At 33.9% G+C, this 16,197-nt stretch overlaps 1 protein-coding gene across 6 annotated transcripts in view; it reads left to right on the top strand.

The window, feature by feature from the left end:
* Positions 1 to 16,197, top strand: part of IMMP2L (inner mitochondrial membrane peptidase subunit 2) — a 407,582-nt gene that overhangs the window by 253,770 nt on the left and 137,615 nt on the right. For 5 of the 6 annotated variants that reach the window (XR_009486577.1, XR_009486576.1, XM_059847107.1 and 2 more), the window contains one exon: positions 15,686 to 15,751. The exons of the other annotated variant lie outside the window; for it this stretch is intronic. Coding sequence is in view for 3 of the 5 variants with exons in the window: in XM_059847107.1 (XP_059703090.1) it covers positions 15,686 to 15,751 (66 nt within the window). In the remaining 2 variants the exon portion in view is untranslated. The remainder of the gene's footprint in view (positions 1 to 15,685; positions 15,752 to 16,197) is intronic. 6 annotated transcript variants of the gene reach the window in all.

Here is a 16,197-nt window from a genome sequence, read left to right as displayed (position 1 = left end):
ATTTCTGTATGATTATAAACTGATCAATTGAGTAGAGCACTCCATTTTCACACATGATAAAAACCATTAAATACACAGTGCACATTAGTGTTTATATGGCTAATTTTCTTTCCAAAATTTATTATGCATTTAAGGGCTTGTTATATTCAAATGGAGAAGGTTTTTCTAATTTGATTTGTACATTTTCTGCTCCACTACACGAATGATGAAATTGTTATTCAACAGTTGGGGAGAAGACTGCATCTGTTTCATTAAGATACTTACAGTCTAAAATTTTTCTGGAATGTATGCAATCTCATTGAACTGCTGCAAGCAATATACAGTTCATTCACAAATGAACTTAGTGTTAAAAATTCTAGTATATGCAATTTTTTATTCTCTGTTTTCACCTTATCTCCAAAACCAATGTCTTGATATCATTAATTTTTTAAGAAAAGAAATAATGCATTTTTGTTCAGAATATGATTAGGAGCTGTTACTGTAGCTTACAAAATTGTTCTTGAAGAAGCTGTTGAATGTAATCCATAAACTTTCTGCTTCTGTATATCTAGAGTTTTTTGAAGGTAGATTGTGACTTTCCATAAGATCTGAAATATTTGTTTACTTTTTTGAGTATAGTTACAATTCGATTGACTTTTGCAAACACTGGGCTACAGATCATCTAGCCAAAGTAGAGAATCTGTTTAAAAGACTCAATGTGATCCCAGATCTGGCAAACAAAATGTTGCAGATATTGATTTACTCAACCAGCTGTCTGCTGGATGGACCAGAACTCAGCTGTTAGGGGTAAAAGCTATTTTTATGTATCTCCTTTCATGTGACTGCTCCAATGAGACAAATAATAGTTTTTACTTCATGCTTGTATACTTTATTGTTTTTTTGGGTTATATGCTGTTAGTCAGGCTTCCTATTAGTCTATCTGACCTTTTAAAATTTTTCTGCTTAGATGTCTATGTTCTTAATTCAAACAAGTTAACCATTTCAATGCACCAAAACATGAAAGTCAAGAGGAGAGAAATGTGATACTTATTCCTCAATTTCCCACTCTCACTGACAAAAACAGAAGCTACACCACTTTTTTAGGTTACACTGTGATTTTTTTTTTTGCACTTTTAAAAAAAGTTTTTTTTTTGAATGAGGTTTTCCCTTGGCTCTATTCCTTCTAGTTCATCCAAAGTTTGCACCAGCTAATGTAAGCCAGTGGAGCAGAAGTGGGGACAATGTTTAAAGAAATGAAGGTGAATGACTATGGGAAATAATGTGAGGGGACTGCAAGGCTTATTTTCCCCTGTTTGTTTTCAAACAGGCAGCATTAAATTATTCATAAAGAAGTAGTGGCAAAAGCAGAGTAAGTTTATGAAAGAAAAAGGATCATACACCTGTCTTTGAATTGGCTAACAACTCTCAGGATGTAAAATAGTTTTAAATGTTTCTCATCTGTGTCTTGAGAGAGAGAAGCTCTTCTAAAATTGTACGGAGTTTATCATGCAAAAAGATGGGCATTGGAAGTTTCTGTTTGACCCTATTCTGTACATCAAACATAATTTTGAGAAAAAATTTAAAGGAGGTTGGACAACTTCAAATGTGAAAATATCATTAACACTCAGAGGATAAATGTGATTAAGCAGAGGAACAAAAATGCAATAGAAAGTGACCATTTATCAGAATCTTCAAATGAAAGTAGGGTGCGAATTGTGTTTAAATCACTCACAAGTTATGAGGATCAATATCAAGTTACATGGGTGAAATCTCATGACCTGAAATCTCAGGCCTACATATACATTATCAACATAACTGCTTCATGGCAGCTACCCATGTTTTCCTTTTTAGCTCCTGACAGAGAAAAATTAATTTAATCCTTCTTTTTCTGGAAGTTAGTGACTTTGTCTTATAGTTGGTGCTGACTAGTAGCAACTTTAAGGATAACTGCTATCAACCAGGTAACAGACTTTTGTGCGTATCCCATTTTTGTAGGGATGTAAGAAGAAGCTTCTTGTGATAAGGGCATTGCTAGCATGTACATACTAACCCTGCACATGTAAGAAGTCAAACTCAAGGTTTTTTCTCTTTCTTATTAGCCCTAAAGTGTATAGAACAAAGAAACAAATGTACTCTGGTGAATTAGCTATGAAGTCACCCCTTTGAGCCAAGGTGATGCCATATGTATTATCATAATGTTGAAACTTAGCCACTAGCAGCTTGTTTGCATTTCAGAAGTTCAGTCCAGGCTGTGTCAGGTTTCTTTGAGATGTCTGTCCTTAAAACTACTTTAGATCTTGCCTTCAGATTCAGGACAGGTATTCATGCTGTATTTTATACCATTGTGGATACCACATGAAAACCCTGAAATGATGCCGAGTTTTCTTTCTAAAGCATAGGAACTGAAAAAGAGCACAAGTTAGCCACATCATTCTCCATATTTTTTCATCCAACAGTGACTTTGTTACAGTCACAGTTTATCTGTTATCTAATTATCAATAGGTCAAAGAGGTCTGTATAGAATGTTGTGTAATGTAGATTTCTCTCTCAAGTAAAGACAACATATAATGATGATGGGAAGGTATTTCAACTATTTCTTTTATGTATAATTCCTGTACTTTCTTCATGAAACAGAAGTGTAATAAAGTTAGTTCAAACAAATATGTATTATTTCAGTGATTGCATTGACTGGAGTGACCCCTCTGTTGCCCTTTGTGGAAACTCCCATGCGAGTGCACCAGAGGTACAGAATCCCCCACTCCCGTGAGTGAATTGGCTTGTCTTTGTGGGAGATCAAGGACATTTGATCCTCACTACATTCAAAGAGTTAATGCTGCCTAATCCTAGCACAGACATGCTTGTGAACCTCTAATGGAAGAACAGATTTCATTTCTTTACCTCCTCCAAGCTGACAAACAGTCAGGAATTTGAGGGATTCCCATTATCTTTTATATGACAGATTTGTACCACAAACATCCTTGCCTGCTGAGAACTCCTTGCCTGTCACTAGTTGTTTTGCTGCTGGTGACTCATCTTGACAACTTGAACTGATCACAAAGCAGAGAAACATCTAGTGTTTCAAATGTGACAACTATTTTTAATAACATTTTGATTATGTTCCAATTAATCATTTGTAAAGCTTAGTTCCATTGCATACTGTCTGCACAGCAGACTTGAATAGCATAGATGAGTATCCTGGTAGCTTTTTATCAAACACCATAAATCAAGAATGTCAGTCAGTGCTTTGAATGTACGAGGAGTTACATAAGTAGAATGTCTTAGTATTGCTATTCAGTTAAAAAGAAACTTAACCTAATCTAACTGTTTTTGAATTATAAAAATCCTTCAAACAAATCTCATAGATGCCTTTTTATACTCTGGCACAGCTTCTTTCATAGAAGTAAGGTTATACTTCTAACATTATGCCTCCGACAGCCTTACCATTATCCTACTTTCTAAACATATTGCCAGCTTGAATTTTAAGCAACTGTGTTAGTAACCATTTCTGTAGTGATGCGTCATTTGAAGCACATATGCAAAAGCTATCTTTAGATTTTGAGCCAGAAGTATACAGCTAGTGTCTCAAAACACTACATCATACAGCTTAAATACATTCCAGTATATTTTTTATGCTTTTTTGACTGCAACAAATACTGATCAGGAATGTGTGGTAGAATAATCTTTGGAGAATAAAAAAGATAACGTTAGGCTTTTCTAAATAATTAATTTTATGATGCAGTAGTCATCACTGTTGAAAAGAACTATGATTTCCCAATTTTTACTCTTACTTTTTGGCTGCTTGTAACCCAAAGAATTTGTATTGTTGTTCTTGCTTTCTTACAATAAGGAGCTTCTCTCAACCCCAGATGCATGAAAGTCTGTGTTTCAAACTTGTTGCGGATATTCATCCTTAATGAAAAGGTAAAGGCCTAAAATTAGTATGGCAAAGGCAACAATGCCAAGTTTGAATTGGCTGAATTAACCTTGTTGTGTTTCTAATTGATATTCTCTGTCAACAGAGACAGGTGACACATTTAATAATTTGGTAAGACTGTCTGAAATATACAGAATAATATGTAAACTACCTATTTAAAATATTCTGCAGTAGAGCCAGTAGAATTTCTGACAAGTTTAGTTAATCCCAGGCTATATCTTACATTTTTTCCTCCCAAGTTTTCATGCTGCTAATAATGCCAATACTTCCAGTCACTAAAAAGTAAATAATTATTCTTCAACACTAATTTCTCATACAAGTTTGTGTCATTAGTCCTTCTGGCTTGCATTTCATTTTACTTTACTATCTTTCTGATTGTTTTCTGTCAGAAGACTTTCTCTTTTTTTTTTGGTCTATAAAACTTCCAGAAATAAGAAATTTCTTTAAAAAAACCCAAACTTAAGAGTGCCCCAAAATGTTCAAATTTTAGTAAAACTGGAATTCGCCTTGTTCTTCATGGATCCAGTTAAAAAAGGTGCAGATAAAAAAAAATAAAATTATTTGTTTGAAATATGTATATATTTCCATCCACCCATGGATAGATGGTGAAGAGGAATTAGTCCTCAAAATGTGAAAAAGGTTTCTACGAAATTTAGTCTATTCTTCCCTTTCCCTTCTTATCTCTTCTGCCAGTCTCTCCCTTATCTAGCAATATTCTGAGCAGCATGTCACTTCCTTAGAGAGGATGGTGACAGGGACCTTCTGTGGGAAACTGTCACATAGGTTTGGGTTTGACAGGCTGGATGGGGCTAGGATGGGGTTTGCTGCTGCTTGAGACTGAAGAATTCGTGTTGGGTGGAATAACCAGAGCTGACTGAAGCGTGGAAAGAGCTGGGAAGCAAGTGTGCAGACCAAACCCTGGGGCTGTGTGCACAACTGGGGCAGAGAGAGAGCAGATTTGCCTTCCCAGCAAAGGGGACCACTGTCTAAAAAGCTTGTAAACTGCTATGGATGAAGGGAAGAAAGCATCTGTAGATAAAAATATTTTACTCATTTATGCTGTTTGCTGCTGATGATAGTTCTTATCTCTTTAATCTTCCTTCCTTAATATTTTAAATAAATATATTTGCCATCATACAAGAGAAGAAATCTCTTACAGCTCAGAATCCTAAAAATCTCATGGTGAAAACCAACATGGGGCACTGTTTTATTCTTGACAAACTCCTCAAAGTTCTTTATGCGTGCTCAAGTGATCAAAGTCTCTTAAAAACAATATCCTTAGTTGCTGTGAAGGGTCCCTTCTCCTTTCTGGGGAAGCACATAAGTAGAGGATAATGCAATTATTACCAAATGGAGCAAAATGCTTGATGACCTGCTGACACAGAAGATCACGTTTTGGGACAGAATGTAATGTGGAAAAACACTCCCTATTCAATTTGCCATTGCCTCTTTTTGCTAAATCCTCATAAGCAGGTCATAAATTCTATTACTACAAGGATTTCTGTCCCAGCAGCCAATCTAAGGTGAATTCAGCTTGACGTCATCTGCAGCATGGATACCTGCAGTTAATTCTGTATCTAACATGAAAGTGGAAGCTGTGAAGCAAAAGAAAATCCAACTTTAGGTTGGTTTCTTTTTATTGTGAGAGGTTTTACCTGTGTCCAGTAATCTAATGACTGTTCTTTTTTTAAAGCATGTCTTGTAACTTCTGCAAATGACATTTTGTAACTGTGGTTGTGTTTTGCTGGTTCTCACTTTTTTTTCTGTGTTCTATTACAAAAACATACTAAATTTTCAGCTATATAGATCAGTTATCCTTAGTAGTACTCTCTATTTCTGAAATATTATTTTATGCTATAACTGTATACAAGTTCCAGTGAGGTAAACATTGCATAGTCTGAAAATAATTTATATATTAATGTGCTTAGTGAGAACATAAAGATATTTAGTATTCTATCCTATGGACAGGTTTTTTTAATGACTATGAATAGAGATACAGATTTTTTTCTTATTTAAACTTCTGTGTATAAGTTTTACTAGTTGGAAGATAATTTATTTTTATTTTATTTGTCATAAATATGGAAAGAAAGTATTTGTATTGTATGCAGCACTATTTAAATAAAAAAAGATAAATAATCCTGAGATCAGGGCTTCTGTTGACCTCTGTAGGGAACTTTAAATTGGTGTTTTTTTTGCTTTTCTGTGAATTGACATTGACATGTCTCTACTCTTAAACTATTTTTTACTAAGGAGGTATATTACAACTATATAAAAAGTATACATTGTATTGTTATTAGTCTTTCCTTTACCTCACTGTTAATACTTGCTTTCTTGTGTTATTTGAAAAACAAAATCTGCTACAGATACTTATAAGGTGGATTAAACAATATTTTTAAGCAGTTTATCTTTAATCATTTACTGTCAAGATGGCTAGACTAAGCTGATGTCTGTCTTCTTTTGTAGTCATTGAGGAGAGAGATACTCCTCCAAAGACTGATTCATCCCACTTTAATTGTTCCACTCTGTGCACTGACTATAACAGACTTAACTCATCTGAAAGGCTTAGTTTCTTGACTGTAGCTGAGATTGCATTTGAGAAAATATATCCAGCTACTTAGAATTATCAAGAAAGAGATTTTCACAACAGGTGCTTGAAACAGCATTAGAAAAATTTAAAAAGCAGTGTGGTGGTGGAGTTTGTGATTTCAAAATAGATAAAAACTTTGGCTTCTTTAGAGTTATATATTTTTTTAAACTAAATATAATTTTAATCCTATCTGACATGCTAAAATTAGTCTCCAGGAGAGACAATATGAGGACCAGACTTCTTAATGTTTTTTATCTCAAAAGAAATAATGTTTTGGTTCCTAGGTCATTGAGGTTTTTAACACCTAAATGTGCATCTAGTACTTTTTTTAATAGCTGTTCTATAACTAGAGAAGTTTTCTGGCACCCCATTAGAAAGGAATAATAATTGAAAATCACTGCACAATGTGTGGTGTGTAGATATAATTGCCTTTTTGGGGTGAGCAACTGATTACTTGATTTTGTATGCATGGAAGGGGGCTAAATCCAGAATGGAAGAAGGTATAGAAGAGCATATTACAGCATAATTTTTTTATAATTTTAATAGGTAGTGTGTAGATTATTTAGGTTATTTCTATCTAATATCCCATATGGCAATGTAAGAATTATTTACAAGCAATTGATTACATTTTGCAGTTTTCTGTGCATTTCCCTCTGTTGTTTGTTGCAATGAAGTAAGTAATATTTTATTTCCATTACAGAGTAGAAGTTTTGGGCAGCTGTGGTAAAGATGAAACGTGGCTCCCATATTATAGCATAGTGGTTGATGAAACAGTGCATATATTATTGTTTTTTCTTAAGCATAGAAACCCAGGTATTCTCCTTCCTAGATCAGGCTAACTTCCTGTTTGGTAGATAAATATTTCTATGTTTGCTGCCAATGTCAAAGGTTAAGTTAGAGTTACTCAACCCTTTTGAAAAAGGTGAAGATGAGGTGAAATGGCCGGTTAAAACAGCAAGTAATTAATTGAGTCTCTCTGTTAACAGGAAGAAGGTCAAGTGCACATAACTATTGTGATTACACAGCCTGCATTACAAGCAGCTGAGTCATTTAACCTGAAAGTGGTTAGATTGGAAGGCTGAGGAACAATTAAATGTGATTTTACTTCAAATTAGTAGCTATACTTCCAAGTTACTGTAGTATTTTAAGGTTTCTTTCAGAGTCCCTTGTCATTTGTTTTGCAGTACCAATTATTTTTATTGCTGTGAAGCATTTTATTTAGAGTTTTTATTGTCCTCCTTTTTTTTTTCCTTGCCTTACTGTAGCTAAATATATGTAATTTAAAAATGGTCATTTCTAATGGAGATGGAGATTTTTGTATTATTATTTTTTTACATTTTCTTTTAAATAATTCTGAAAGTTTTTCAGATGCACAATTTTAATAGCCTGATCCAAAGTATAGAAAAGATTGCTTAATTTTGTCATGTAGGAATCACACATCTAGTTAATATTGGAGAGAATCCATAGTTATCTGCTGATGAAGACTAAATTATTTGCAATATCCTTCCAATACCTATGAAAAACACTGAAAAGCTGATGCTGCTCATGTCTCATCCAACAGCGAGGCTGTAATTCTATAGCATGCTGTAGATATACCAGGGATAACTCAGTTGTTTTGAAATCATGCAGACCTTTATTAATTTCCCTCCAACTCCATCCTTAGTGTAGGAGATCTCTGCTAATAATGTCCTGGGACAGGGAGATAACACTGTGGATGTTTATTTCCATGGAAGCTACTTTTTTGCTTTAGAGAGTTACTTCCTGCTCTGCTTGAAAGCTCAAGACTAAATCAGAATGCAGAGAGAAGGAAAGGAATGGAAGCCCATTAGAAAGAGAAAGGAGGAACAAGCCTGCAAGAATCATAGAAACGTCAAGGTTGGAAAAGACCTCCAAGATCATTGAGTCCAACCCTTGGCTGAACACCACTTTACTGACTAGACCATAGCCTCAGGTGCCACATCCACTTGTTTCTTGAACTCCTATTAAATGCAGAGCTTGAGAGAATTGTTTACTTGCTCTAACTATGGCAAAAAAGTGTATGACTCCTTTTCTGAGGCTTCATGCAGGTGTTCTATTCAGAATGTTATTTTTTTGGGAGGTTGCTCAGAATTCACCAAGAAATTTCAAGTAAGCATTGTTCTAGGTTATACGTACATAGTTTGAAATGTAAGAAAAATAAAACACTGCCTTTCCACCAGTGTATGCTTAGAATCTATAATTATTATAGGAAACTACTTTCAGTAAAAACAAAATATTTTTTGTCAGTGAATGATTTTGCTTTAACAGAGGTTTGACTAAGAATTGTTGATATAGTATGGAGTTAGGAATTACAGGATGTTCCTAGAAGCAGTTTTTCTCATATTTTTAATCATATTTTTATACATGTTTTGCATTGGAGATGCTGAGCAAATCAAGCATTACCAGAACTTATGCCTAACCATTTGGTGTGACTGCTGTCTTTAAGTACTTTGTAAATTATGAGTGAAAAATGAGTGCTAACATTCAAAATGTTTCACTAAACTAGTATTTATTAGGACTGGGCCTGCTTCCTCAAATTTAGCCCAAAGGAAGTCCAGGAGAATTTGAGGAACTGTGTTTGATGCTCCTGTTTTCTGCTAACATTCTCAAAATTGCATATAAGTTCTGCATAATATTTCTGTTTGAAAAAAATGCTAATCTAATCTAATCTATTTCACTTCCTCTAAAAATATGACACAGTTTTAGACCAGAAAGGGCTTCAAACATTGATACTGACAAGCAAGAATGGTCTCAAACAGTTTTTGTAGTATGGAATACCAATTGAAAAATGCCTCTTTTGAAGAGGCTGAAAGACAAAGGAGAAAATGCAAATGACTTCATGACCTGCAAATTTCCAGCATTCAAACAAAGAGAAGGCCCTTAGGAATGTCTTATCTGAGCAAAATAATCACATGGTTTATTTCTTATTCTATTAGTAGAAGCTAAAATACACTTAAAGGCGTTAATTCAGGAATAGGTTTTGTCAAGCAAACCTCGTATATTTCATCAGTAAAATTATGAAATAGCTAAATATAATTTTGATACAGGCTATAATATAGATATTTCATTTCTTCAAACATTCTTTTTACTGCCACATTATATTTTGATCAAGAAATTTTCCTTTTGTGGAGTTAATGGGGGACATTAGACAGATTGCAAACAGGCTCAGTTCAGCTGTGAAGGTGTAGATATGGTTGGAGGCACATTTGTGAACAGTAATATTTCCAGCAGATTGCTATGTCATCCAAAGGCAGGTGCTGGTTTTGTCAATTGTCTTTGTGATCATTGGCCAAGTGTGCAAGCAGTGCAGGGAAAGACAGGGTAGCATGATGTGAATCACATGGTTGGTGTTCACAAGGATGCTCTATAGAATATGAACTGCAAGTAGTGATCTAAAATTTGTTTAACTGTTTTAGCAAGCAGTTTATTCAGAGAAGGCTTAATTGCCATTTTTGGTGTCTTTTCAACACCAGCTCCTAGGATGAAAAGGATGAGCTTTTTGCCTGACTATACAAAAATAAATGGAATGTTAAGAAACAGGAAAGAAGTTTTTTGATTGAGCTGGCAAATAAGGCCATGTTGCTCTACTTAATTGATTACTAAGCATAATAACAATCCAAGATGAATAATGCTAGATTCCTATATGTGCTAAGAAGAAAATGAAAATGTTGGAGGAGTTTGAAAAATAGTAACAAAAAGGGGTCCCAGAATTTGAAAATTGTGTGCTAAGAATTTTAGGCAATTCTAGCTGATGAATCCAAGAGAAATTTAAGAACTGATGTACCCAAATCTTTCTTCATAAAGAAGAAATAAGATATTGAGGGGTTTTCTGCCTTGGAGGAGAAGGCATGAAATTGAAATTGAACTAGGATAAATTCAATTTTTAATGCAGATGCAATTTCCTAATAGCAAGGATAATTAAACTGCGGAGTAATTTCTCTGGATGTTAGTCTCACTGCAACCCAGAATGTTGAGACATGATATCATAACGTTCTTTAAAAATGCTTTCTAATAGAAATAGGTGCTGCAAGAAAAACACACAAAAAATGATCTGTGGCCTACAGGAGATAAATTAAGTGATCAGTGTGGTCTTTTCTAGCATTAAAACTTGCATTCGTGACAAAATATTATGTATTTTAAGATATTACATCCTGATTCTTCATACACTTGAATAAGACTAAAGGCTGTAGAAGTGAAAAGTAATTTGTGTCTTAAGGGACCTCTGGTGACTATGTAATCTTACCAAGCACTCAAGGCAGGTTAGACACTGAATTTGGGTCAGACTGCCCAGATGTGTGTCCCACTGAGCTCTTAGTCTGTCTGTGGTTCTCAGCCTCTCAGGTCAAACTTCACCACAAGAATTTCCCTTGTTGCAACTCATATTGTTTGCTAATCTCTTTTGCTGTGTACCTTTCAAAAAATTCTGAACTCCTCATCAACAATGAGATAGATGACAATAGCAACTGAACCCTTTGCCTAATCTCTGATCTGCACAAACCTGATTTCCTTAGCCACTGCTGTTACATTGCTCTTCTGTTACTATTTTTTTGTATTTTTATTTGGGTCCAGTTGTGAATGTTTTTCTTTTTCTGGTGGGTCCAAACTGAACACAAATTCTAAACCTTGTGCTGGATACATTTATTTCCGTAATTCTCTACAAGAGAAATTGATAACATGAATGAAAAAAAACCCCAAGAATAAAATGTGTGAACATTTTTTTCCTTCACTGTTACATTGCATGTTATTTGCCACAATATAGAAATTGTGTCATAACCTTGGAGGTTTCCTTCACTGTTAAATTGTATGTTAGTTGCCACAATGTAGAAATTGTGTCATAATCTATGATGTAATTAGACTTTACATTTATTATGAGATTCTCTATCTGCATAAAGAAGCATGGAATTTAGAAGAAAGTTAGGGACTGGGAAAAAAGTTAAGCAGATTAAAAATATTTTGGTTTAGAAAATGTGCATGTATTAAGTAAATTTCCATTCTTATACCGTATTTAGATTGTCTGTGTTGGATCTGTTTTATCATAGCTATAGGGCTAGAAGGAATGAAAGAATGGGTATTTCTACATATTTACTTCTGTGCAGAGTTTGAACATCAGCTACTATACTGGCAACAGGAAGCAAGGATGAACAACAGAAAATAAGAATGAGGTAGCTCCGCTGCTTCTCTTTCCTCTTCCTTCAAGCATGTTTTTAGGTAAAGCCACCAAAACCATACTGTGAGCTTCTCAGTTCTTTCAGTATATTAATGCTACTTATTCTGTACTCCATCTACATTTTAGTTACCCCTCTAGCTATTTATTGGATCCCCAAATGGGTTGAGAAGTAGACAAACAGCATATTTTTCCTCCTGCATCAATACTGGAAATTCCCAGAAGCGTGGACTCCAGCTATGCTAGAATTTTTGATGAGAGAGGAATTAGTTTTGAGAAATGAAGAGCTCATTGAGTGAATGGCTTTGGATCACAATGTTAGGCTGAGATCTCAAAAATTTTCTTTTATCCTATTTTATGGAGTTAAGTCCATTTATGTATCTGTCATTAAAAGCATAAATAGAAGCAGAAATTTGAATTTTGAAGAAGATGGTTTTCATTATTTCAGTCTGTTTGTACTACAACACAGTCCTAATTTCTTCCATTGCCACCATGTAAATGTTGATCAAGTCGCATAAAACTCAATCTGAAGTAAACTGAGAATAATCTGAAGACAAACTTTAAGGCTGCTACCTAAACATCTTGCTTCTATGTTATAAATTAAGCAGTTTTCTAACAGTAATATACATACTTATGCTATAAATAGATATATACATATAAAAATTGAAAATTTAGGCACTTTTCTCTACAACTTTTTAATAAATGCCTGCTATTTTTTCTGTTCTAGAAGATGCTAAGTTGGTATAAAACCAACAATTTTCAGAGTGAGCACAGAATTTTTCCAGGTTTTCTGTGATAATGGATGGGTAACCTTAAACAAATATAGATCATTAAAGTATCTAATTGAAGCTATCCCTTTGAAATATATTGTCTGCTTTTTCATTGAGTTTGCAGAATCAGGTCTCTTTCTAATACAGGTACCAAAAAATTCTGAGTGTTTATTCAAGGGAAAAAGTATTTTTGTATGTTGTTGTATTCATTTAGTTGGACAGTACTTCAGTTATTTTGCTAGGATCTTAGGACTTTTTCTAAAAACTTTCTCTCTAGAAAACCCAGTAGAAATGGGAGTTTAGGATGATTTTCTGAGGAGGCTCTTAAGAAGAATGTACTTAGAAAATTCAAAGAATTAAAGAAGACTCAAATGACACATACAAAACCACAAAATGTTATGAGAATTTTTTGTTTGATCAAATGTTAATTAAGTCATGGAGAAATTATAAATAAATATATAAATAGATAATCCAAGTGGTTGAAAGGGAGATGTTTAGGAGTAATATTGACTGAAATACTCAGTTGCTAAATATGTAAAGAGAAAGCTATCAGGGAATTGTCACCATTTCTATCTGACAATCACTTGCTAAAAAGTGGATTTTTCTGCTGGCTATATAATTTTTTCTTATTTTTCCTGGGAACTGTGCTTTGTGGCTGTGTGATCCTGCACTGTTCTCTTCAGGATTGAATGTAGAAGATAGAAATGGCCTAGAAGATAGAAGAAGATGTAGAAGAATGTAGAAGAAAGAAATTATTTCAATAATCAAAGAAACCCCAGTGTTATGCTATGCACCATTCAGGAAGGCATCAATATCCATCACTTCAGAACCAGTCCTGGCTGCACACTGGCTCTTGAAAAAAACTCATTCTGCTCAGCTCTTGAAAATTCTTGGTCTAAATGTGCCTGCATTATTGGCCACTTTGAGCCTGCTAATCTTTTACCAGTCCTTTGCCATTTTAATGAATTGTAATCAGAATTTTAGTATGAAGTTTATGTAAAAAAAATTTTGCCTTCCAATATTAAAAATATTACTCTTTTATAATAATATTTGCCAAAAATTCCTTGACGTTTCTCTGCTAATTTATGTTTGATTTAAATATATCATTACTTGCAACAAAGTAACTACTCTTGGAATAACTACTCATACCTCAAATTTTGAGAGATGTTTTTCCAAGGTCAGTAGAAATTTTTGCCCAAGAAAATTAAGGGAGAGGTCAATAATTGCACTACAATATATATATTCTAATCAAATGGAAATGCCTGCTGGGAAGTTGCCGAGAACCTTACTTTTGTCAAACCAGAACAGAATTTTGTGAAAGCAAACATAAAATTTGTTTTCATTCAATCTTTAAGAAATGCACATTTCATCACATACATTATGTATTATCATTTCCAATGCTTAAATTTTACATTAAAATATTACAGCCTGAGCTTAGATGGATTAAAATTTAAATCAATTAGCAGTAAAGTAATTTTAAAAAATATTTTAAGTTTATAACAGTGCATAATAAAGGTGTGTTGTCTTTTCATAGACTGTGCTTTGCTTGAGAATAGGATATGGTCAATGCTCAAATGAGTGCTCAACAAAGTAAGTGTTGCTTGCAAGGAGCAGGATCTGAATGTGCTGTGGATATTCCATATATTTAAATCATACTAACATCTAAAACTCAATTAATTCCTCCCAAGACTGACATATAAAATATGATGAAACTGTGTGTTCCTACCTTAAGAAGGAACATGAAATGCAAGGCTGAGCTGGAATATACAACTATTCATGTAAAATTAATGAGAAATTAAATATTACTGTAAATTACATAATGATTTGAAAATGTGAGTGAATAAGGGACTAGGGAATAAATATATGGTCTTTATTCATGTTCAGTGTTCCTCATTGCTTGTTGAAAATAGGTTTCTGGGCTTGGTTAACTGTAAAGGAAAACAGTTTGATATTTTGAAATGAAAAATTAGGCTTCTTGAATTTTATTTCATTACTTTGAAAGAGAAATTTATTTCAAATGTATTGACATGCACACGCAAGAAAAAAATATTGAAAACTCAAACTAAATTTAAGATGTTTGGATTTTTTTGGAATAACATTTAAATAATTTAATCAAATAAATCTGAACCCATTTTTCATTTTAACAATTAGGACTGGAAATTAACCTCAAATGCCTTTAGTCATGCAGCAGTGTGGGCAAGCTTTTCATCCAGACTTAGCTTTGCTTTTTAAGGAAGTGTAATCTTACCATTTGACCTGAGATGAGCTCAAAGATGGTTTTAGCCATGAAAACTGTAATATACCCCTCTGTCAGTGGTGTGTCTAGCAGATTGTACTTGAAACCTTAATAGGGAGAACCCAAGCATCAACAGAAAAGAAAAAGTTTGTTCCTTCTCTGACTTTTCTGTGTACAAGCAGCAAATAAAAAGAATTGTTTTTAAAAACATGAAGATATTTTCCAGGTTTGCATAGTTAGATAATTAAAAGTGTAGAGTAAAAGAAAAAAGGAAAAGTATAAAGAAAATGAAAATTTGTTGTGAATATATATCTACATTAATCCAAACTACAGCAGAATAATACTTGATAGTCTAGATAATAAAATGCATCAAGGAAGTTGGGATATTCAGGCTGAGCATGCAAGTTCATCTTTGCTTTCTCATTTTCTTATGTAATGTAGGATCAGATTCTACTCAGTTAAAGATGCTATGGGAAAATAACTTTAAGTGAAAAACAATGCATTCAGAAGCTGCAACTTTCAGAAAATTTTGCAACTTTTATTTTTAAACTCCCACAATTCCCTAGGCAAGGCTTACCTAAATTAGTGATAGATATTAATATAATATAGGAAGATTTTTTCTCCCAAATTGATTGAATGACATAAATGTTTAACACATTTTCCCAACAAATGATGGGGGATTCAGGTTTTAATCTATTTGCAAAGGTATCTTCCTCATTGGTTCATGGGATGCTTTACTTTTAGTGTTGTGGAGTGTATTTTTCATGATAAAAGGTATGTTGATGATTGTGCTGTTTGTAAGCAGGTCATCAGCTGCTTTCAGTGGTGGTTTGCAGTGACAAGCATTGCAGTAGCTTCACTTCCCCTGGAACATTGTGACAGATGCTAACTCAAGGAGAACATGGAGTCTTCTAATGACTTCCATCGTGTCTATTTCTTTCCTTTTCCTAAAACAATGGGAATGGTACTGATTGTGTAACTTTATCTCCTGTCTCAGGTCTCCTAGAAATCCTGAACAGAAGATCATTAAACGAGTGATTGCTCTTGAAGGAGACATTATTAAGTAAGTATTTTAAGCCTTAATCTCAGAGTCTTTATAGGAATAGTGCAGCCTTTGAATGTATTTTAAGTCAGTATCCTAGACAACGAGTAATTTCTAGCATTTTCTGTCTGGTATTAACAAGGATGTCAGCATTGTACCTGTCTGTTTTTTTATGAGAGGAGAAATGTTACACAAAACCACTCACTCTCTTGTGAAATGTACATGGGTACAAATAATGCTTGTTTCTGAGAATATCTCTGCCACAAATCAAGGCAGGTAATTGTACAGCAGTTTTCAATGAGATTATAGGGCTGTGATTTCTCATTTAGAACTCCAGCTGCTGTTTTGCACTGGGGTGGACAAGTAGGTTGATTTTAGGCTTCTGTTTATTTGTTTGTTTCAGGATCTCATCTTTGATATTTTATTTTATTTTAAATTTATTTTATTGAAAAAATAACTGTCATAGG

Source organism: Haemorhous mexicanus, chromosome 5 (genome assembly GCF_027477595.1).
Source record: "Haemorhous mexicanus isolate bHaeMex1 chromosome 5, bHaeMex1.pri, whole genome shotgun sequence".
In the NCBI taxonomy this organism is placed as follows: Eukaryota; Metazoa; Chordata; class Aves; order Passeriformes; family Fringillidae; genus Haemorhous; species Haemorhous mexicanus.
The sequence above is the reverse complement of the archived record's forward strand: the minus strand, read 5'-3'. Positions and strand labels throughout refer to the sequence as shown.